The sequence below is a fragment of the Lagenorhynchus albirostris genome, chromosome 11, assembly GCF_949774975.1.
Source record: "Lagenorhynchus albirostris chromosome 11, mLagAlb1.1, whole genome shotgun sequence".
In the NCBI taxonomy this organism is placed as follows: Eukaryota; Metazoa; Chordata; class Mammalia; order Artiodactyla; family Delphinidae; genus Lagenorhynchus; species Lagenorhynchus albirostris.
This window is the reverse complement of record NC_083105.1, coordinates 98,098,690-98,120,952: the sequence shown is the minus strand read 5'-3', so window position 1 is coordinate 98,120,952 and position 22,263 is coordinate 98,098,690. Positions and strand designations below refer to the sequence as shown.

Sequence of the window (22,263 nt, the reverse complement as noted above, 5' to 3'; positions counted from 1 at the left end):
CTGCCCTCCGCAAAGATAAGCCAGTGTTCTGTGCACACAAAACCTAATAGCAGTAGCGTGAAGGACAGAGCAGAATTGTTCTTCGGCACGGGGATGTCTGCTCAGGGCTTTTGCCATACACCCCAAGAGAGACCAGCCACAGACTCTTGGGGAACCGGGGCTCCCCTGCACCTGGTTTTGAACACCAGGAAGGTTCACACACTCCCACAGAGAGTCCGTGGATTGACCAGCCATCAGGGTCCTGGATTATCTCCCAGGCTCCTTGAGAAGCTCTCTCTACCGTCCCCGCCTTCCCAAGGGACATCCTACCTACAGGTGCAGTACTCAGCACCCTGCTTGTCCCATCTCAGAGTTTCAGAGAGACACATCCCTGCCTTTCCTATTTGCTGGCTGGTGCCTGAAATCCAACCACTGGCCCAAGGCCTCACTGCAAATAGTTTTCGTCTTCCTCTCAAGGGCTCAGTGAGCAGGATAGAGAGGCCTGGGCTGGGCTGAGCTGGAGAGCGAGTGCCGCTGTGTCCCTGTAGCACCTGCCAGGGTGTGGTAGCTTAGAGACAGCAGCATTCCAGATCTGGAACGGGCCAGAGCAAGCTTGTTGTTGTGAAAAAAGCAGAAATCTGAGACCTGCACTTGTCATGGCTCTGTTTTAAATATTATCTTTTAAGGTGCAGAAAAAAATACCTGAACACGTTTTTTTCACAACACAATTTTCCAACAACATGGAGGTTTACAGGACAATAAAAGCCTCCCTCTGTCCCATTCCTTTCCCACGCCTTGGCCCAGGAGAGCCACTGTCATTTATGTCCATCTTTTTTGGGTGCTTTTATAGACTTACATGTATTTTTTAAAAACAAGATATATAGTTTTTTCCATAAATGGGACCACGGTCTAGGCATTATTCTATGACTTCCATGTTGGCTTTTAAACTATGTGCCTTAGAAAATGATAGTTTCTCCTGGGAAAAACCACAGTGGAAAAGAACATTAAAAAAAAAAAAAGAATGTAAAAAAACCCACAAAATGACACTTTACCACTCTGGGCCACCAGGCTCTCAATGAAAGGGAGGGGGTGGGGTTGTAAGGCAGCCCAGATGGTCACCAAAGCCCTTTCCAGCTGGCTCTGCATCTAGCCCCTTGCTTAATGCATCAGGGAACTGAGGCCCCAGAAACAAAGTGACTTGCCCACATCACCCTGGGAGTTGGGGGTGGGGCCAGATTGAGAGCTGAGCTTCCCCTTTCCAAGCTCAGTGATGCTCCCTGACTTCCAGAGAAGTGGATGCCTGTTCTGGGGGGCATCAGGGCCTTGTAGGTCTTGTCTTGAAGCTCCCCCAGCCTCTCCCAGAGCCTCAGCCCTTCCTTCCCCCTCCCAGGACTGGCTATCCTCTAACCCTGTGGTTTGGCCATAAACTGTGCAAAGGCTACAGGGAGAGAGGGGAGACTAGAAGGTCTGCAGTGGAATGAGGGTTGTGAGTTCGGAGGGTCTTTCTGCCTCTTGCTCCCCAGGGACAGGAGATGGTGGAAGTGATCGCTTTCTCCCCCATGCTCCAACATGCACTGCTGTACACTCTTATCTCAGTGTGTGCATGTGTGCATGCATGTATGTGTGTGTTTCCATATGCACGGATCATATTATGAGTTCTCTGAAGACAGGCACTAGGTTTATTACCAGTGGCCCCAGGGTCTAGTAGCCACTCTTTGTTGACTACCCCATTCTGCAGAAGACAGCAGAATTAGCATCTTGGGTAAGACTCAAGGTATATCTTTGACAGAGAGTGTTGTGCTATGAGAAAGTATCCTCAAATCTAAAATTTGACACAAACGAACTTATCTACAAAACAAACTCACAGACATAGAGAACAGACTTGTGGTTGCCAAAGGGTGGTGGTGGGGGAGGGATGGATTGAAGTTTGGGATTAGCAGATGCAAACTAGTATACATAGGATGAATAAACAACGGAGTCCTACTAGAGAGCACAGGGAACTATATTCAATATCCTGTGATAAACCATAATGGAAAAGAATGTGTATATGTGTAAAACTGAATCACTTTGCTGTACAGCAGAAACTAACACAACATTGTAAATCAACTAGACTACGTTTTTTTTTCCATTAACAATTTTAATCAGTTTATTGTCTGAAGCACTATACTAGGTATAACATAGATACAAATTAAATTCTAAAGATTGCTCTTACCCCTTTTGAAGTTTACCTTCAAATGCAAAGGATAAAGCAATTAAGCTACTAAAAAAGGAGTAAATTTGGAGTCACTTGGGGAGGACAAAAAGATTTGTTTCATTATCTAGAAATAGGAGTCGTAAGTCACCATTATAAGTAGAGAAATACAGAACTGATTTTTGGCTGCATTGGGTCTTCGTTGCTGCACGCGGGCTTTCTCTAGTTGTGGCGAGCGGGAGCTACTCTTCCTTGCGGTGTGCGGACTTCTCATTGCGGTGGCTTCTCTTGCCGTGGAGCACGGGCTCTAGGCCCGTGGGCTTCAGTAGTTGTGGCTCACGAACTCCAGAGTGCAGGCTCAGTAGTTGCGGCGCACGGCCTTAGTTGCTCCGCGGCGTGGGGGATCTTCCCAGACTAGGGATCGAATCCATATCCCCTGCAATGGCAGCCGGATTCTGAACCACTGCGCCACCAGGGAAGTCCCATGAATGTTTTAAAAATTAAAAAAATAAATGAAGATATCCTCAAAACATCCAACATCCTAATTTCCTCTGAGTACCCATTAATTTGTGTTTTGTTAATTTATCTAAATTTCCTTCCCCTTTTCATTTCAGTCTCGATCCTTTCTAGGGTGAAAAGGAGTCACTCAAGTAATTGTAAATTTTTATTCTTACTGCTTAGAGCTAATTAGCCTCTCCACACTGGGCTGCCCACTGTGGAAAACAGTGTCCTTTTACCTGCGCTTATGTAGTATGAATTTCTCTTTCATCGAAAATGATGTTCCAGAAAATCCCTCCCTGCCACTCTTGGTCCAATCCCCTGGCACGATGCCTAGAAGTTCACCATTTGAGGTTTATTCCTTTGGATTAAGGCTGAATTTCTCAACCTTGGCACTACTGACACTTGGATAATTCTTCGTTGTGGCCGTGTCCTGTGCACTGTACGATGTTTAACAGCATCCCTGGCCTCTACTGACTAGATGCCAATAGTACCCCCTGAATTGTGACAATCAAAAACTCCTCCAAATATTGCCAAATGTCTTCTAGGGGGCAAAATCACCCCAGTTGAGAATGACTGGGCTGAGGGATTGTCCCCAGTGAAAATATTCTGGAGAAGGACGACCCTCATCGATTACACATTTCTCAGTGTTTACCAGACCCTATTCAAGCACAGCAGCTGGCTGAGAGCAGCATGGGGAAGAGGGGAGAAAGAAGAGTATTTAGAAGAATCCACAGGGGGAAAGGAGGGGGAGAGATAAATTGGGAGACTGGGACTGACACACACACACTACTATACACAAAATAGCTAACTAATAAGGATCTACTGTGTAGCACAGGGAACTCTACTCAATACTCTGTAATGACGTGTATGCGAAAAAAGTCTAAAAAAGAGTGGATATATGTATATGTACAACTGATTCCCTTTGCTATACAGCAGAAATTAACACAACATTGTATATCAACTATACTCTAATAAAAACCAAAAAAAAAAAAAAGAATCCATTCCCATAAACCCTCCTTTTGGATTCCCATGGGCCTCTGGGAAGAAGGCTCTCCCAGCAACCCCCTCTGGAGAGGGCCTGGAGAAAAGCCTCACTCCCACACACTCTGGGGGTCTATGGGGCACTCAGTCGGGGTCTGGTGTTGCCCCACGGAAATCAGCAAAACCTCAAGGAAGCCGATGAAGAACACGAAAGGGAAGAAGCAGAGACAATGTCTGCCCGTGAAGAGTTCATGGACGCCTCGCCTTGTGAGGCTCCCCTCACCCTCCCGGAGAAGGCAGGGCAGGCATAATCACCATTCATGGGTGAGATTTGTCCATCAGTGTCCAGAAAGAGGAAACACTCTATGTCTTTCAAATGGAAGAAACTTAACACAGAGAATTGGTACATGGTTGATGGAAATGCTGAGAAGCCAGTGGGGGACAGCAAGGCAACCCAGAAAATAGCAAAGCAGGAAGCAGCTACCTCTCTAGGGCTGGAAAGACAAACTTATACAGAAGCCTTACAGACCCAGAAGCCTCCAGAGCTATTTGGCAGGAACTAAATAGTGGGGGCTGCCTGGCAGGGGATGGGATAGTGGAAGGATGGAAGGAAGCAACACAACCAGCTGCGCGCCGTGTCAGAAAGCAGAGAAGCAGAGGAATCGCCTGGCTTCTTCCCTCTTCCCACCAAATTGTCCTCCACCCACCTGTCTTCCCACTGGCTGAGCCTACAGGGAAGCTAGAGGGAAAAGCACTCTGGGAAATGTAGTTCCCAATAGGGAACAGAACAGAGCAGGGGAAGGGTGGAGAACAGATCAGAGCCGCAAGCAAAGCAGCAGTTGATTTGGCACAAAAAAAGAGACCCAGAGAGGTGAAGTGATGGGGCCAAGATTAAAGTCCAGATCTTAGGGCTCTTTCCATAGGACGCAGAGAGTCCTTGAAAGCTGAAGTGACAGCTCATGCTAGCAGCAGAAAGAATATAGTTCAGACTGCTGGAGCTAAAAGGATCTGAGATGGTGCTTACCTGTGACGCAGGGAGCTTTGCCTGGAAAGGGCGTGCAGGAACATTTTGGGGTGCTGGAAGTATTCTGGGAGATACACAGGAATACACAAAAGTGAAAATTCATTGATCTGTACACATAAGATTAGTTTACTTTATGCATTTCATTGTTTATAGGTTATTCTTCAATTAAAGGAAAAAGAGTCCCTGTCTTTGAGTAAAATCTTAAAATATTTTCAAGTGAAATAATATATGTCTGGGATTTGCTTCAAAATAATTAAGAGAAGATTAGAAGAGTAGGAGAGGGTTCTATGGGAGAAATAAGACCCACCTGAGTTGAGGCTGGGAGTTCACAGTACTATTGTCTCCTCTTTTCCATATGTATAAATTATGCGTGATTTCCATGATAATAATAAAAAAAGAGACCTAAATAGACTTTTTTCCAAAGAAGACACACAGTTGGCCAACAGGCCCATGAAAAGATGCTCAACATCGCTAATTATTAGAGAAAGGCAAATCAAAACCACTATAAGGTATCACCTCACACCAGTCAGAATGTCCATCATCAAAAAATCTACAAATAATGGGACTTCCCTGGTGGTGCAGTGGTTAAGAATCCGCCTGCCAATGCAGGAGACACGGGCTCGAGCCCTGGTTTGGGAAGATCCCACATGCCGCGGAGCAACTAAGCCCATGAGCCACAACTACTGAGCCCGCGTGCAACAACTACTGAGGCCCGAGTGCCTAGAGCCCATGCTCCGCAACAAAGAGAAGCCACTGCAATGAGAAGCCCGCGTACTGCAATGAAGAGCAGCCCCCGCTCGCCACAACTAGAGAAAGCCCGCGCGCAGCAACAAAGACCCAACACAGCCAAAAAATTAATTAATTAATTTTTTAAAAGTCTACAAATAATAAATGCTGGAGAGGATGTGGCGAAAAGGGAACCCTCTTACACTGTTGGTGGGAATGTAAATTGGTGCAGCCACTATGGAAAACAGTGTGGAGTTTCCTTAAAAAAACTAAACCTAGAGCTACCATATGATCTGGCAATCTCTCTCCTGGGTATAGATCCAGAAAAGACGAAAACTCTAATTCGAAAAAATACGTGCAACTCTAATGCTCATAGCAGCACTATTTACAGCAGCCAAGACATAGAAACAACCCAACCGTCAGCAACAGACAATTGGTTTAAGAAGAATGTGATATATATATATATATATATATATATATATAATGGAATATTACTCATAAAAAAGAATGAAATATTGCCATTTGCAGCAACATGGATGGACCAAGAGATTGTCATACTAAGTGAAGTAAGTCAGACAGAGGAAGACAAATATTATATGATATCACTTGTATGTGGAATCTAAAATATAATACAGATGAATCTATATACGAAACAGAAACAGACTCACAGACATAGAAAACAAACTTATGGTCACCGAAGGGGAAAGAGATGGGGAAAGGATAAATTAGGAGTATGAGATTAACAGATACACACTACTATATATAAAATAGATAGGCAACAAGGATTTACTGTCTAACACAGGGAATTGTATACAGTATCTTATAATAAACTAGAATGGAATAAAATCTGAAAATATGTATGCTTCAAATTTCATATAACTGAATATATGTTCAGTTATATATATAACTGAATAACCTTGCTGTACACCTGAAACCTATACAACATTGTAAATCAACTAAATTTCAATTTTAAAAATTTTGTTAATAAATAGAAAAAAGAATCTAAGGTGCGCACACAGACCTTTCTGCATTTAAGAGCTCAGTGGTGTGTCCAGTCCCAGACCCCATTTTCTTGACCTGAGCAGCGCGTGCCTTTCTGACACTTCCTCCCTTCCCAGGCAGCCTCGGATGTTCTCCGGCAGAGTGCGGGTCCTAGGCCTGCACCAGGAGAGGAGAGAGATGTCTATAGCTCAGGCAGGCTGATTCGCCCTTTTGTGATTCGCCCCCCACCAGGGGCACACCCCTGACCTGGACTCCCACTCTTCCACCAGGAGCCTGTCCAGCCAGACAGACCAACCAGGGTTAGGATGTGTGAACAGAGCCCTCCAAGGAGGGGGCAGGGATGATGCCCAGGTGACCTCTCTCCAGACAGTCCGTCATGCTTAGGGAGGCACCCCTGAGTCGCGAGGAGGGAGCCTGGTTGCTGGAATGAGCTGGGACCCAGACATCCGGAGCCCCGGCCTCTAGGCTGGCTCTGCCACGGACTGGCTGTGGGACGTGGGCGAGGCATCATCGGTTTAGTCCATAAATATGTACCGGACACGCGGTGCATGCCAGACCCCGTGTGAAGCTCCGGGAGCCCAGAGTTACAGCTCCGGGGCAGGCCGCTGCCGAGCTCAAGGCCCAGCGGCCAGCGGATGGTAAGCCGCGGGTCACAGGGAGTGGTCTGCAGGGAGGCTGGGCAGCCCGGGGTGGAGGTGCTTCCCAGAGCCCAGGTGACCCTCAAGGACAGGTGGGAGTGAGCCAGGAGCACAGGAACTTGGAGACCAGACACCCTGGCATGGTTGGGTAAGGGCTGGGATGCTGTTAATGGGTTGCAGGGAAATGGTGGGAAGAAAAGGGACAAGGACCAGACCGAGTGCCCCTGGAATCCCCGTCTCCTCTACATGGCACCCTGGCCTCTGTGTCCTCATCCTTAATGTGAGGGGCCTGGTCTGCTGGGCTGTCAGCTCCCTCCAGCTCAAAGGGATTCAAAGGCTCCTGGGTGAGAGGCTGGGACTGAGGGTGGTGGCCACCCAGCCCCAGCCCAGCTGCCCTGCTCACGGGAACCTGGTCTACGCACCACTGCCTTCTCTGAGGACAGGGGAGCAGGGGCCGCTGCACCCTCTGGAGAATCTCGTAGGTGACCTGTGTCCACTGAGGTGGGTGTGGGCTGGGCTGACTCAGGGAAGGGGGTGCTGGCTGGCTGTGACTCCTTTGTAGTTTATCTTCAAAAGTCACACAACAGGGTGGGAAGCCGGGAGTCCAGACAGTCTGCCAGCTAGGACTTCTGGTTCCCAGATGCTGGTCTGGCTGGCCGAGGCTCTCAGTGGGTCTCTGCACCCTCCAAGTTTGACGGTCCAGGCCCATCCACTTTTCGGATCTGGCGTCCTGCTAGCTGGACACAGCTGTGTCTGGAACTCTATCTGTTCCCAGCTGGGCTTCCGGGGGCCCAGCCGAGGAGTGTGCACTGGCTCTGCTACCCCTTTCCCACTGGCTGGGCCTGGCCTGTCCCTGCATCCTCCTCTCCGGTCAGGCCTCCAAAGAAGGGAGGAGGCCCGGTTCCGGCCCCGCTGCCCTCACGTGCTTTCCCCGCCACCCCCTCCCGCCCTGCGTCGGGCAGCCAAGCCTGTTCCTCTTCCCGATTGCGACAGACAGCTGCCTCGGCTCCCAGCTCTCCCTGTCCCCGCCCCGCCGGCTCCTCCACTCCCACTTCCTGAGCCCAGCGCTGGAGCCCTGGAGGCCAGGCCAGGCCCGGCCGCTCTGGCCCCCGGGGGCAAGTCGGCCGAGTCCTGTCCCAGCCTCTGGGCTCGGGAGGCTGCTGCCACCACTGCCCGGAACGTCCAGGCCTCCCACCTTCCTCCCAGGCCTCCACCCATCTGCTCGGCTGGCTGACTGGCCGCCATGCGCCTGCCGTGGGCCGCCTCCCCCTGCGGCCTGGCCTGGGGGCCGCTCATATTGGGCCTCTGGGGTCTCCTGGCAGCATCCCAGCCCCAGCTGGTGAGGGAGGGGCCCAGGCCAGAGGGTGGGGGTGGGCTCAGCCAGGGAAGAGGGGTCTGGGCCACCCTCTCTGTAGCCCCTCTGCCCTTCCCAGCTGACTGCTGAATACTTCTCGCCTCACTCCATCTCCCCTTGAAGGTGCCCCCGTACCACACGGAGAACCAAACCTGCCGGGACCGGGAAACGGAGTACTACGAGCCCAAGCATCACGTCTGCTGCTCCCGCTGCCCCCCAGGTGAGTGGCGGGGGCCACAGGAAGTCTGGGACAGGGAGGTGGGTTACAGGGCGCTCCAGCCCACATCGCTGCCTCAGACGGAAGGTGGACGCCATCTCCCAGGAGTACCCGCTGGCAGAAACAGAGAGTGAGAGACACTGGCCGTCCCTCCCGTGTAGGCACCACGGCAGGCCCAGGGTCACACAGCAAGCAGCAGAGGGCGTGGGGGAACCCTAGTCCCCTGACACTCCCACTGCCCTGCTCACATCCTAGGCACACACGTCTCGGCCGAATGTGGCCCCGACCAGGACACCACTTGTGCCACGTGCCCCGAAAATTCCTACAACGAGCACTGGAACCATCTCTCCATCTGCCAGCTGTGCCGCCCCTGTGACCAGAGTGAGTGGGGTGTTCTGGCGGGGACGGGGGCTGGGATCTCCTGGAGCGCAGCCCCTCTGCTGAGCCCTCTGTCTCCCCACCAGTGCTGGGCTTCATGGAGATCACGCCTTGCACTAGCAAACACAAAACCCAGTGCCGCTGCCAGCCAGGACTCTTCTGCGTCTTTTGGGGCTCTGAGTGTGTACACTGCGAGTCACTCTCCCACTGCCCGCCTGGCACTGAAGCCGAGCTCAAAGGTCAGAGGTCACTGGGGGCAAAGGGGTGGGGGGAGGAGGCGGGTGATCTTGAAGGGGGCAGGGTGCATGGTGTTGTGTCCATGGTGAGGCCCCAGGCCTCTTCTCCCTCCCTGAGCAAGGCTCACAGAAGGGACCTGCAGAGAAATGAAACTGGGATGGTGCAGGGCTTGGGGGTCCTCCCAGCACTGGGAGGAAGCTCGTGCAATTCGGAGATCAGGAAAGATGCTGCAAACTACGGATTGCAGTGGGTGGTCAGGGAAGGGGCCATCCAGTGGGCTCCCTTTGCCCACTCACCCTGGCTGGCCATGCATTTCTCTTGCCAGGTGAAGACAGGAAGGCTAACAGCAACTGTGTTCCCTGTAAGGCAGGGCACTTCCAGAACACCTCCTCCCCCAGCGCCCGCTGCCAGCCCCACACCAGGTGAGGGTGCCAGGTCCGTGTTCCTCCCACCCTCCCAGCCCCAGCTGCTGACAGCCCCATCCACTGCTCAGCTCCACGGACCGCCTCCCACTTACCGCCAGGAGCCCACCTGAGCTGGGCTCTTTCCTCCACAGGTGTGAGGACCAGGGCCTCGTAGAGGCAGCGCCAGGCACCTCCCGGTCTGACACCAGCTGCAGAAATCCGCCAGAGCCCTCCGAGACGCCAGGTGAGGGGCCAGGGGCAGGGGCAGGGGGCATCTGGGAAGATGCCTTAATTCTAGCCATCTAAAAGAATGGGGAAATGATGAATCCTTTCCAGTCAGAATTGAGGCAAGAAGAAAACCTCCTCAAAGGGAAATTGGAGTATCCCTGGGCCAGGTTAATCACACACAAACATACACACACACTTTTTAAGTTATATGTCCTACACATGACTTATAAGTTATACGTAATAGTACACCCACACGGAGATGTAATTGTAACTGACATCACCGTCATCGTTTTGGACATGCCACCATCACATAATCCATTTACTAGACTGGATGTCTCTGTAGTTATTCGAGAGAAGATTCAACACTTGATGCTTTCTTGGTCTTTTCTGTGGAGTCATTGGTTTCCTCGCCTAATAGAGGATTACAGGATGTTTCTAATGACTGTGGTTGTTATTAATCAGGGGAAAGTTTATTTCCTTAACTTTAAAAAATTACCAAGTATTTATAATCATAGCTTCCACTTATTGAGAGCTAGCGCGTCAGGCACTCTGTGAACACTTGACTTTCAATAACTCATTTGACCCTCACAATGATCCTATGAAATAGTCTTATTATTATCCTCACTGACTAGATGAGGAAACCGCGTCCCAGAGAGGTTAGGTGACTTGCCCAAGATCATCCATGTGGTAACTGGTGTTACGAAGACCTATTCTAAGTCTCTCTCCAAAGCCCATGCCGTAATACTTGCAGACTGCAGAAAATTCAGATAAACAAAACTAAACCTCACCCACAGAACCATCACCTAGCATATCCACTCAACACTTTCTTTTTTTTAATTTTAATTAATTAATTTATTTATTTTTAAATTTTTGGCTGGGTTGGGTCTTCGTTGCTGTGCACAGGCTTCCTCTAGTTGCAGTGAGCGGGGACTGCTGTTCTTTGCGGTACACGGGCTTCTCATTGCAGTGCACTGGCTTCTCTTGTTGGGGAGCACGGGCTCTAGGCGTGCAGGCTTCAGGAGTTGTGGCGCGTGGGCTCAGTAGTTGTGGCTCACGGGCTCTAGAGCACAGGCTCAGTAGTTGTGGCACACAGGCTTAATTGCTCCGCGGCATGTGGGATCTTCCCGGACCAGGCCTCGAACCCGTGTCCCTTGCATTGGCAGGCAGATTCTTAACCACTGCGCCACCAGGGAAGCCCCACACTCAACACTTTTGAATATATCTTCCCATACTTTTTTCTGTGCAATAGAAAAAAATAATTATTTTCCTAAAAGTGCAGTCATTTGTAACTTAATTTTTCATTCAACTATATCATAAATATTTTCCACATCCTCGTATTAATTTCTAACTGTGTATCAAAAACGATAGGCATTTTAGAGCTGGAATTTTAGAGAGAATGTAAGCTAATCTCATTTTTATATGAAAAATACACAACTGGGCAGGAGCCCAGGTGTCCAAGACTCTGGGTCTAGTTTTTCCCCACACCTCCCATTCTGGACTCCCTTAGGCCATGGAATTAGACGGATCACAAAGGGCAAACTCCCAGTGTGCAAATGTCCAAGTGCTCCCCATCTTCCTCAGGCACAGGTGACACAGGCGACGGGCATGGTAGACTCCATGCTGTTGACGGCAGCATGAGGCCCATAGGAAGGCAGCAGTTACCATGGCTACATGTGGGCACCTGAGAAACCCAGCCTCCGCTTCCCTCCCTCCCGGGACCTGCCCTGAGCCGCGGGTGGAGACCGGGCAGCCCTCCACTGCCAGGTAGCCACAGGCAGAGTTCAGAAGCCAGGATCCCGACTCCGTCACCCCTGTAAACACCTCCACAGCTGCAGAAGGACAACCTCAGCTCCCGCAGCTGTGGGTCTCTCTGTAAGATGGTCAAGTCCGCAGAGACATGACTTCACCCTGTGGCCTGAGTCTGCTTACAGACTCCCCACCTCCCTTATTGCTTCCCACTCCCACTTTCAGCCCTTGCAGACCAACTGCCCAAGTGCCTGTCCTCACCCGCAAGGCTGCCCCCGTGCCGGTGGCCACCCGCATCCACCCCAAACGTCTCCATCTGCGGCAGAGTTTCTGCTGGCTGTCAGGAGGTCCCCCCACTAGTCAGGCTTAGTGCCCCTTCTCTGTAACCCGAGGGAAGTTTCTCCAACTCCTCCTTTAGGAACTGTAGTGGGACCGGAAGGGGAAAGTTGCTCTCCCTTTTCTGCCCGGGTGGCTTGAGAACTGGAGAGCTCTTCCTTAACTGCCCACCCCCCAGCCTGCTCGGGCCCTCATGCCCCGTCCTGTCTGCCGTCCTGCAGGAACGATGCTGGTGCTGGCCGTCTTGCTGCCGCTGGTCTCCTTGCTGCTTCTCACCACTGTGTTCGCCTGCACCTGGAAGAGCCACCCCTCTCTCTGCAGAAAGCTGGGTAGGAAGGAGCAGGGTGCAGGCAGGGATGCAGGGCCTGGGTCTGTGCCTACCTAGCTGGGGGAGGGGGGCTGGAGGGAATATTCAGCTCGCCCAGGGATGACCCTTCTGCGTCTTCACACCCCCAAGATGCCCAGCACCTGCCCCCCACATAGACATCACCTCCATCCAGCCCCCCACTCTGAGGCTGGAGATAAGGGTAATGGTAACCTGATCCTTGTGGGGAGCCCAGGGTGAGCAGTGCCATATCATGGCTTGTGTGGAGGGGGAGAGCCTGGGGGTCTGAGGCCTGCCCTTTCATTTTCTGTTGCAGGATCCCTGCTCAAGAGGCACCCAGAGGTAATGGGGAAGGCTGAGGAGGCAGCAAGGAGGGGCAGGGGGACAGGTGAACCAGGTGGGGGGCAGGCAGGAAAAGAGTCTGCCGCTTCAACAACCACTCATTCATTCAACTAATAATTCATCAAGCACACGGTGTGCTAGGCACTGTTCAAGGCACAGTGGAAACAGCAGTGAGCAAAGCAAAGTGTCTGTCCTCCCAGAGTTACAAACCAGTGGAGTCAGAATAAAGTTAGACAGCTGTACCTCAGGTAGTGATAATTGCTAAATAAAGCATGGTAGGGGGACAGTGACAGTGGCAACAGACGAGGGTATATTATCTTAGAGTGGACAGAGAGGGCCTCTGTGATCAGCTGATATTTGAGCAGAGAGCTGAAGAACACAGGGAGCCAGCCGTCGGGATGTATCGAGGAAAGTGCTCCAGGAGCTGAGGACACATCAGGTGCAAAGGCCCTGGGGCAGGGAGCCTGAATAGGAGCAGAAGAGGGCACTGAGCTGCCTAAGCGTGGGGTGGGGAGGGGGGAGGAATTAAAGAAAGACGGGGTCTGAGGCCCACGTCACTGCTCGGTTCTCGGCCTCTGTCCTGCAGGGAGAGGAATCAAATACTGCTGAAGGAAGCTGGGAGCCCCCGAGGGTCAACCCACAGTACCCTGACCTGGTAGAGCCACTTCTGCCCACCTCTGGAGACTTGACCCCAGCTTCGGCCGGGCTTCCGGCGTCCCCAGGTTTGGAGGAAGAGGCGCTACAACAGCAGAGTCCTCTGAGCCAGGCCAGGGAGCTGGAGGCTGAGCTCCCAGAGCAAGGCCAGGTGGCCCACGGTGAGCCTGGGGCAGGCGCAGGGAGCAGAGTGGGTGGGGAGGGAGGGTGGGCAGGGAGAGAGAGTGTGAGCCAGGCAGAAATGAGGAGACTAAACCTGGTGCAAGAGGAAGCTCCAGCAGCCAGAGCGTCCCGACTCCAGAGCAGGGAAGAGACTGAAAACCAAGAAACAGAGGAATAAACACAGAGCTCAAGAACGCCGATGGAGAGGGACAGAGCGGAAATGGCGATGGCGGACGGGGCCCTGGGGAAGCTGGAGTCCGATGCTGGGGTCACACAGGCCTTCCCCTCAAACTTGCCCCTCACTCCTTACTCCGCCTTCCTTCCCACAGGCACCAATGGCATTCACGTCACCGGCGGGTCTGTGACTGTCACCGGCAACATCTACATCTACAACGGGCCAGTACTGGGGGGAGCACGGGGCCCCGGAGACACCCCCGCTCCCCCAGAGCCTCCGTACCCCATCCCTGAAGAGGGTGCCCCTAGCCCTCCCGGGCTCTCCACACCCTACCAGGAGGATGGCAAAGCTTGGCACCTGGCTGAGACAGAGACACTGGGGTGCCACACCCCCTAACGGGGCCAAGGACCCAATTTGTCACCCACGCCTGATGTTGTCTGGAGAAGCCAGGAGAAGGGAGGCCTGAGAGCGCCTCCTCCCTGAGGCCGCCCTCCCCGCACAGGACTGACCAAGGGCCTGGGTAGGGCCCCGAGAGCTGGACCCCGAGGGGCCGGGGCTCAGACGCGTCTCTGAGAGCAGGGCCAGCACTGGCTGGGAATGGTGCCCCCGCAGGACTCTCACCACCGCCCGAGCAGGCCCGGGACTCCACTGCAGACCCCCTGCCCACTGGGGCAGCACCAGCTCGGCCTCAGGCACAGATAGCACATGTGACGCTAACTGCCGCCCCCCTGGCATCTGTACCCCAAGCATGGCACAGAAGGGAGCCAGCCACATGGTCACTCAAGGACATGGCCGGGACCTCTGGCAGATTTGTGATGCCCGTCATCCCCAAGCTTCAGAGGCCCTTCGAGGGCCCACACTTCACATGGACTGAGGGAGACGCTACGTGAAGATGGAGTGACAGGGAGGACCACCCTCCCCTTCTAGACAGGAAAGGGAATCCTTATAACCAGGGGCTTGGGTGGGGTTTTAGGTATAAGGGAGAATTTTGGAGGGGGAGGAAAACGGTGAGTGTATTTATGAATTGTAACCACATGCAAATAAAGAGGAGACTGAGACCTAGATCATTGATTTCTGTGGGATTTTTTTTTTTTTTTTGGCCGTGCCACACGGCATATGGGATTCTAGTTCCCTGACCAGGGATCGAACCTGCGCATTTGAAAGTGCGGAGTCTTGGGCTTCCCTGGTGGCGCAGTGGTTAAAAATCTGCCTGCCAATGCAAGGGACACGGGTTCGAGCCCTGGCCCGGGAAGATCCCACATGCCACAGAGCAACAAACCCCGTGCGCCACAACTACTAAGCCTGCTCTCTAGAGCCCATGCGCCACAACTACTGAGCCCACGTGCCACAACTACTGAAGCCCGCGCACCTACACCCCGTGCTCCGCAACAAGAGAAGCCATGACAATGAGAAGCCCGCGCACCGCAATGAAGAGTAGCCCCGCTCGACGCAACTAAAAGAAAGCCCGTGCGCAGCAACGAAGACCCAACACAGCCATAAATAAATAAATAAATAAATTTATAAAATTTAAAAAAAAAGGAAAGTGCGGAGTCTTAACCCCTGGACCGCTAGAGACGTCCCTTGGGATTTACAGAGGAACACTATTCCACTGGGGCTGTGTCAAAGGCACAGGTCAAAGCTGTGAAATATAATCCCACAAGGTATTTGTGTAAGAGGCCGGGATATGGAGTTCAGGTGATGACAGTATTGGCCAGCAATCACTGACGGCGTGGCAGGCAGTGTTCTCAATGCTGTGCAACGTGACCTTATGCAACCTGCACACCCCCCCCAGGAGGTAGGTACCATGACTCTTCCCATTTAACAGATGAGGACACTGAGGCCCAGGAGGGTAAGTCACTTGCCCAGTTCAGCTGCACATGGCTGCCATGCGCCCTCCCCCCCCACCCCAATTAGGCTGGCTCTAGAGGCCTGTTGGGTAAAAAGAGAATTTCTCTGAACGGGTAAAATGGGCTGGTTTTCTGAAGTCATCAGACCTCCTGCATGTCCCACCAGCATCCAGTCTCAGCCAGCTCTCCAACCCTCAGGCTCAAGGCAAAGTGCAAAAGTATTTGGCAAAAGGTTGGAGGAAGGGAAAGATACACACTTTAGACATAAATTGACATAAATTTAGAGGCCAAGTTCACATTCTGTTGGTGAAGAGATAGAGGCCGGCCTCCTTCAACCCAGAAGGAGCACTCGTGACCTTTACTTTATTTCTTCTTGTCTTGCAGGCGTACCTCGCTGTATTGTGTGTGGGTTTTTTTGTTTGTTTACAAATTGTGGCAACCCTGCATTATTGATGATGGTTAGCATTTTTCAGCAATAAAGTATTTTTAAATGAAGCCATGTACGTTGGTTTTTAGACATAATGCTATTATTGCACACTTAATAGACTACATATATGTATAATTTTTAGATGCAGTGGGAAACTCAAAAATTCGTGTGATTCGCTTTATTGTAGTGGTCTGGGACGGAACTTGCAACATCTCCAAATATGCCTGTATTTTCTTTTTTCCCCAAAAAGAACTTTAAATCTTTCAAGCTCTCTTATTGTTTGTAAAGGTTTGGGCCCCCAGAATTTATCTGCCATGCTGCTCGGTCTTAGGTTGAAGGATTGTGAGGGGAGCTGCTGCCAACCGACCGCTCCTTCCATAAAAGGCCACCATCTGGGTCTAATGTTATGATTCTGTTGCTGGGACCCTTCAAGGTGGGGAGGGTTATTTAAGGTTGGATATGGATGGTTATTTAAGGTTGGATATGGATATATAAGTTTGGATATTTAAGGTTATTTAAGGCTGACCTTGAAAATGCTAAATCCAACTTCCTTTCTTGAGAAGTAAATAATGTGAGCTGTATTTTTAGAGTTAAATCCTCCTGTTCTTGCCATATCCTAGCACTAGACAACGTGATTCCTTAATCATTGTTCCAAGGTGTTTAGATTAAAAAAAAAATTATCCTTTTTCTTTTCAACAAAATAAAAGGAGGGAAATTTTTTTAAGGAAATGATGCTAATGGAACTACCGGATAAAATGGTAGTTAATAATGGGGTAATTAGGTCTGAATCCAGCTAGTCTTTTCTTTTTTTTTTTGGATGGTTTATAAACTTTATTGTCTACCCTGTTTGGAATTGCATGGAATGTTCTAGAAGTTTCACAGAGTCTGGACCCCATCCCCCATCCCAAACCTTCTGGAATTTTCTATCTACCTCCATGTCCTGGGGCTCAAGGAATGTTCTTGGCTGTGATCTTCACTGAGAGAAAACAAACTTGAGAGCCCATGAGAAAGGTCCAGATATCACAGACCACTAGTGTTTTTACAAACAAACCCCCAAAGTACCCCAACCCCGTTTGATGGAAACTTTGATAGAATCTTGCCCCAGGGACACTCTGTTATGCCACAACTCCTTGGTTGAGAATCACCAGCCTCTGTACATTTTACTAAGCTTCACTTCCTGTAGTTTGTGTTTTGAAAAGAACAGACTTTCCCTCTTGTTTTCCAAATACGAAACACAATAACATTAAATGTTCTTTTTTAAAGTACGTATGCCCTTCCCCCCAGACTAAGGCTCGCTGAGCCCAGCATGTCTGAACCAGAGTGGGCTTAAATCTTTACTACTGAATCATATGGTCACTGTAAAGCCATGACTAGGGGCTTGCCCCCAACCTCCAAGGCTAGAGAAAACAGAATGGTTCCCAAGAGACAAAGTTGAACTAGCTATGGGTTTATCCCCAATTATACAAGGATTTCACACAAAAGACTGAGTGCAGAAATTGGTATTAATAGTAGCAAAGCACCTCTGGCTTTGTTTAGAACCTAGACTTAGGCGCTCATCCTTATAGTAGATGTCCCACAAAGGTTTTCTATCCCCCCACCCTGCCCTGGCTTTACACTCAACAGTGCACACACACTAGAGTACCTACCGTCTCACAGCTAATTCACGCCCCACATGCAGTGATTCAGGGTTAAGAGAGCTGATTATCACACCTCTAGCCAAGTGATGACCCACTGCTTAGCACCAATTAGGCATAGAGGTTAAAAAAAAGAAATCCTCAACCAGCTCTGAATAAGGAAGTGAAATTCCACCATGTGTCCTTCAGCAGTCCTGTCTACTCAAACTCCCCCAGTTCCCACAGTCTCAAGTCACCATGTTTCAAGGACTTGGCTTGTAGGATCTCCCCACATTCAGGCAACTCAAACTCCCAGTTTGTTGCTCTATTTCTGGGAAGGGATGAGCTGCACAGTTAGTGATGGGTCCGGCTGGTCAAGGGATGACCAGGTAGGTGGCAGGCACACTGTCCTGAGGATAAACCTGACTCTCCTGGCATCATATTTTAATCACTGAGCCCATTAGAACATGGATAATAAGTGTGACAGACCTCAAGAGAGCAAACGACTTGTTCCTCTGCCATCATGCCCACAGAGGAACTTCTCCAACGTCATACGCTAGATAAGCATGGGCACAGGAAGCCTTATTCCTTATGCTCATGACCTTGTTTTCTTTCCCGCTCCCACACGCCACCAACAGAAGGGGGAGTGGGGTCTGGGGCTGACCACCGAAGAATATCCAGGTTCCCACAGATCACATCCTTACCCTACAATAGGTCTCATCCGCGGCTTGCGGAACTCACAGAAAGACGAGTTTCATACAACTCCGGAATTTTTCTTTTGGTAGCCACAACAGGCCACATTGCACATTTCAGGGTTACAGAGGACCCCATGCTACACACGTGGGGCAGGAGCAGACGCGTCTCGCTTTACAAGGAAGCCAGAGCAAGTGTTCCAGAAATTGACAACATCTGGAAGCAGGCACCCCAGAGCCTCCAGGAAACCCCTCACTCTCGGGCTTTGGGGATGCTTCATTGGGGGCCTCTTTCTTAGGCATGGAAAAGCCTCTTTCCTGGACCAGAGGGGTAAGGATGTGTAGGTCAATGGCTAAGCTGGCCAGCCGGGGAACAGGAAGGGGAGAGCAGTTCCTTCGGACCCCAGCAGAAGACAACAGGTTCAAGATGACAGGCAAGGCCATTTTCTTGGGGGTAGGGGATGCTGGCTGGGGGCTGCTCGCCTCCCCTCTGCTCTGCGATTAAGAAAAAAAGTCCATGATGATGAAGACTGTGATCAGAACGAAGACGGAAGCGTGTCTCGGGTCTCGGCCCAGCAGAAGCCCTTCTTGGCCCCACCCGCTTGCTGTCGCTGTCATGCCTGGTAGAAGGCATTGAAGTCAGACACGGTTCAGTTGGTGCCCAGCTAGGCCTGACCACAGCCTCGGCACAAGAGGTGGGCGGTGGGGCTGGGGGGCGAGTCGGGTGGGCGCCTCAGAGGGCCGGACACTGGGCCGCGCACGTCCTGGTCACTGAGCAGGCCACGGTCATGCTTGCGACACAGGGTGGCCAGAAAGCCAACACTGAGTCCAGCCAATGTCAACATGGGTGCAGGAGGCCAGTGTGAGGCTAAGGCTGCAGTCCACAAGGGAGATGGACGAAATCGAGTGTAGGGCGGTGCAACGGGAGATGTGGCGGTATGTGGTCTTGGGGTAATTAAGAATTTCTCTTTTCAAAAGATGGAGTGGTTCACATTGACAGCTGAGTGGACTCTGTCTACTACCCACCCAATAGACTTCTGCACCTTTCCTAGGAACAGAACACTATTTCTGTACTAGGACAAAGATTCCTTGATATCAGGATGGGAGGCCCTTCCCCCAATTTCCAGGGCCAGTAAACCCATTACCCTTTGCTAGGAATTGGTTTGGGATAAGCATGGGATCCATCCTGGCCAACGACATGGACAGGGAAATCTTCCTTCTCAGGACAAAAAGCATTATCAGGAAAAAGTTTTTGGCTTTCCTTGTCCCTTCTTTCATGTCTGGGGGATGCTTATGTGAGGCCATGATGCCTGCACTGTGGCAGCCATCTTGCTATCATGAAGAAAAGCCATGGAGATAAAAAGCCAATTCTCTGAGGATGGAAGTCCTGGAAGAAAAGAAAGAGCCTGGCTTGTGAGGCATCATTGAGCAGCTGAACCAACAGTCAGTGAACACCTACTTCTGGGCTTCTTTTTGTGAGAGATAAAGCAAACCCCCATATGTGTAAATCACAATAAGTCAAGTTTTCCTTTTCTTTTTTAGTTTTAACTTTATTTATTTCCTCTTTGGGGGTAGGTAATTTATTCACATGGCTCAAAATTCAAAAAGTATCAAAGAGTGAACAGTGAAATGTTTCTCTTTCACTACTGCCCCTCAACCAGCAAGGTGTCCCCTCCCTGGAAGCAACCAATGTTACTGTTACTGTTACTGATTTATGCATATTCAAGCAAATATATACACATATATAACTTCCTCCTTTTTGTCCACAAATGGTAGCAAATTCTTTGCATATTTTTCCTTTTGGCTTTTTCATTTATCAAAATAGCTTGGCCATAATTCCATATGGGTATCAAAACGTCCTCCTTAATTGTTATATCTTCATAGTATCTCACTGTATGGGATCCCAATATCTGCACCATTTAACTAGATCCCTTGGATGATTTTTAATTAATTTCCAATCTTTACTATTAAAAACAGTTCTACAGTAACCTATGTCGTTTTGCACATGTGGAAGTATTGCTGTCAAAAATTTGCTAGAGGGCTTCCCTGGTGGCGCAGTGGTTGAGAGTCCGCCTGCCGATGCAGGGGACACGGGTTCGTGTCCCGGTCCAGGAAGGTCCCACATGCCACTGAGCGGCTGGGCCCGTGAGCCCTGGCCGCTGAGCCTGTGCGTCCGAAGCCTGTGCTCCGCAACAGGAGAGGCCACAACATTGAGAGGCCTGCGTACCACAAAAAAAAAAAAAAAAAAAATTTGCTAGAAATAAAATTGGGGGTCAAAAGATACATATACTTTATTTTGATAAATATTGCCAAATTGTCCTCCATAGAGATTAAACATCAGCGGTTTATAAGTGCCATTTTCATACACAAATACCAACCTTGCTGTGCTAGTGAACATTTTAATCTTTGCCAATCTGAAAGGTGAAAAATGGTATCTCAATGTCATTTTTATTTGCATTTCTTATTGTGAGTAAAGTTTTTCATTTCATTGTGACTGAACACTTTCATATGTTAAAGAGTCATTTGTAACTTATTTTCCACTAACTGTTCATTTCTCTTACCATTTTTCTACTGGATAATTATGAAATAGTATCTTGTTATCCCCCAAATCATCTATTGAACAATGATTTTTTTCTTCACTAATTTAAAACACTACCATTATCATAAACTCAATTTGTGTGTGAATTTAAATTTACTTCTGGATTTTCAATTCTCTTTCTTAGATCTGGTTTTTTAGTTTGCTAGCACTACAGTCTTCCAATTATATATTTTAGCTTTATATCTTAATATCTATGGGGCTCCTTTTAACCTCCTTTTTCAAAATTCTCCCAACCATATTTTCTTATTTGTTTTTCCACATGAACATCAGTTTATCTAGTAGAAAAGAAAAGAAAAAAGAAAAGAAAAGAAAAGAAAAGAAAAAACTCCCTCATGTCTTTCTGGTGCGAGCCTTCCTTTCGAGAACATGATATGCCTTTCTATTTGTTGATTCCTCTTATTCCTCTCAGTAGTATTTCAGTGTTTAATGTTTTTAAAATATAGCTCTTGAGTATTTCTTAAATTCGTTCCTAGATGTTTCATCTTTGTAAGTGCCTTAGAAATGGAATTTATTTCTGTATTTTTACCCAGTCACCTACTGAATTCTCTTATCAACTAAAATAGGTTTTCAGTTGATTCTCTTAGATTATCAACTATAAAAAATGTGAAATTAATCTCTGCTGTCTAACTTTATGCTTCTGATATATTTTAATCTTGTCTAAATGCATTGCCTAATACCTCCAGAAGAATGTTCAGTAGTAATAGTAGTAGTAGTTAATGGACATTGCTGTCTTGATCCTGATTTTTTTTTTTTTTTTTTTTTTTTGTGGTACGCGGGCCTCTCACTGTTGTGGCCTCTCTCATTGCGGAGCACAGGCTCCGGACGTGCAGGCTCAGCGGCCATGGCTCACGGGCCCAGCCACTCCGTGGCATTTGGGATCTTCCCGGACCGGGGCACGAACCCGTGTCCCCTGCATCGGCAGGTGGACTCTCAACCACTGCGCCACCAGGGAAGCCCTATCCTGATTTTAATGGAAATATTTTCAGTATGTCCCTATTAAGCAGGAGTTGAAATAGATATATTTATTTTATTATGCTAAGGAAATACCCATCTCTTACTATTTCACTGAGTTTTTAAATTACAATGGATATTGAGTTTTTATGAGAAGAAAACAAATGTCTTTTGAGCATCTACAAAGACAATTCAATACTTTTCCCCTTAAGTCTATTAATCTGATGAATGACATAAATAAGTTTCCTAATACTAAACTATCTTTACTTTCTGGAATAAACCACACTTGATCTTGAAGTATTTTCTTTTCATGTAGCTCTGGGATTCTGTTTGCTAATATTTTATTTCATATTTTCATAAATGAGCTTGGTCTACATTATTGGTTTCATAGCTGAAGGCATTTCTTTTCTCTTTTTTCTGGTTTTATTTATTTATTTATTTATTTATATTGGGGTATAGTTGCCTTACAATGTTGTATTCGTTTCTGCTGTACAGTGAAGTGAATTAGCTATATGCACACACATATCCCCTCTT

At 49.3% G+C, this 22,263-nt stretch overlaps 1 protein-coding gene and 1 long non-coding RNA gene across 3 annotated transcripts; one reads left to right on the top strand and one right to left on the bottom strand.

Annotated features, from left to right (window-relative positions):
* Positions 1 to 2,117: 2,117 nt before the first annotated feature.
* LOC132530053 (uncharacterized) lies at positions 2,118 to 7,906 on the bottom strand. Of its 2 annotated transcripts, none has more exons than XR_009543634.1 (3): positions 6,424 to 7,906; positions 4,677 to 4,740; positions 2,118 to 3,350 (listed from the first exon to the last, which is right to left on the bottom strand). It is a non-coding gene; the product is annotated as an uncharacterized LOC132530053 (long non-coding RNA). The 2 variants fall into 2 exon arrangements; XR_009543635.1 differs by having other exon boundaries at positions 2,118 to 2,606.
* A 173-nt stretch (positions 7,907 to 8,079) lies between these two features.
* LTBR (lymphotoxin beta receptor) lies at positions 8,080 to 14,664 on the top strand. Its single transcript, XM_060167133.1, has 10 exons — positions 8,080 to 8,381; positions 8,520 to 8,616; positions 8,869 to 8,994; positions 9,078 to 9,230; positions 9,554 to 9,650; positions 9,785 to 9,876; positions 12,164 to 12,271; positions 12,584 to 12,609; positions 13,196 to 13,424; positions 13,755 to 14,664. Exons 1-10 carry the CDS (start codon positions 8,286 to 8,288, stop codon positions 13,994 to 13,996), a joined length of 1,266 nt encoding a protein of 421 aa, XP_060023116.1. The 5' UTR covers positions 8,080 to 8,285; the 3' UTR covers positions 13,997 to 14,664.
* The last annotated feature ends 7,599 nt before the right edge of the window (positions 14,665 to 22,263 follow it).

Coding starts and splice junctions, on each gene's coding strand:
- LTBR (XM_060167133.1), top strand. CDS start 8,286: ATGCGCCTGCCGTGGGCCGCCTCCCCCTGCGGCCTGGCCTGGGGGCCG. Junction 9,231..9,553: donor CACTGAAGCCGAGCTCAAAG/GTCAGAGGTCAC, acceptor TTCTCTTGCCAG/GTGAAGACAGGAAGGCTAAC. Junction 9,651..9,784: donor CGCTGCCAGCCCCACACCAG/GTGAGGGTGCCA, acceptor TTTCCTCCACAG/GTGTGAGGACCAGGGCCTCG.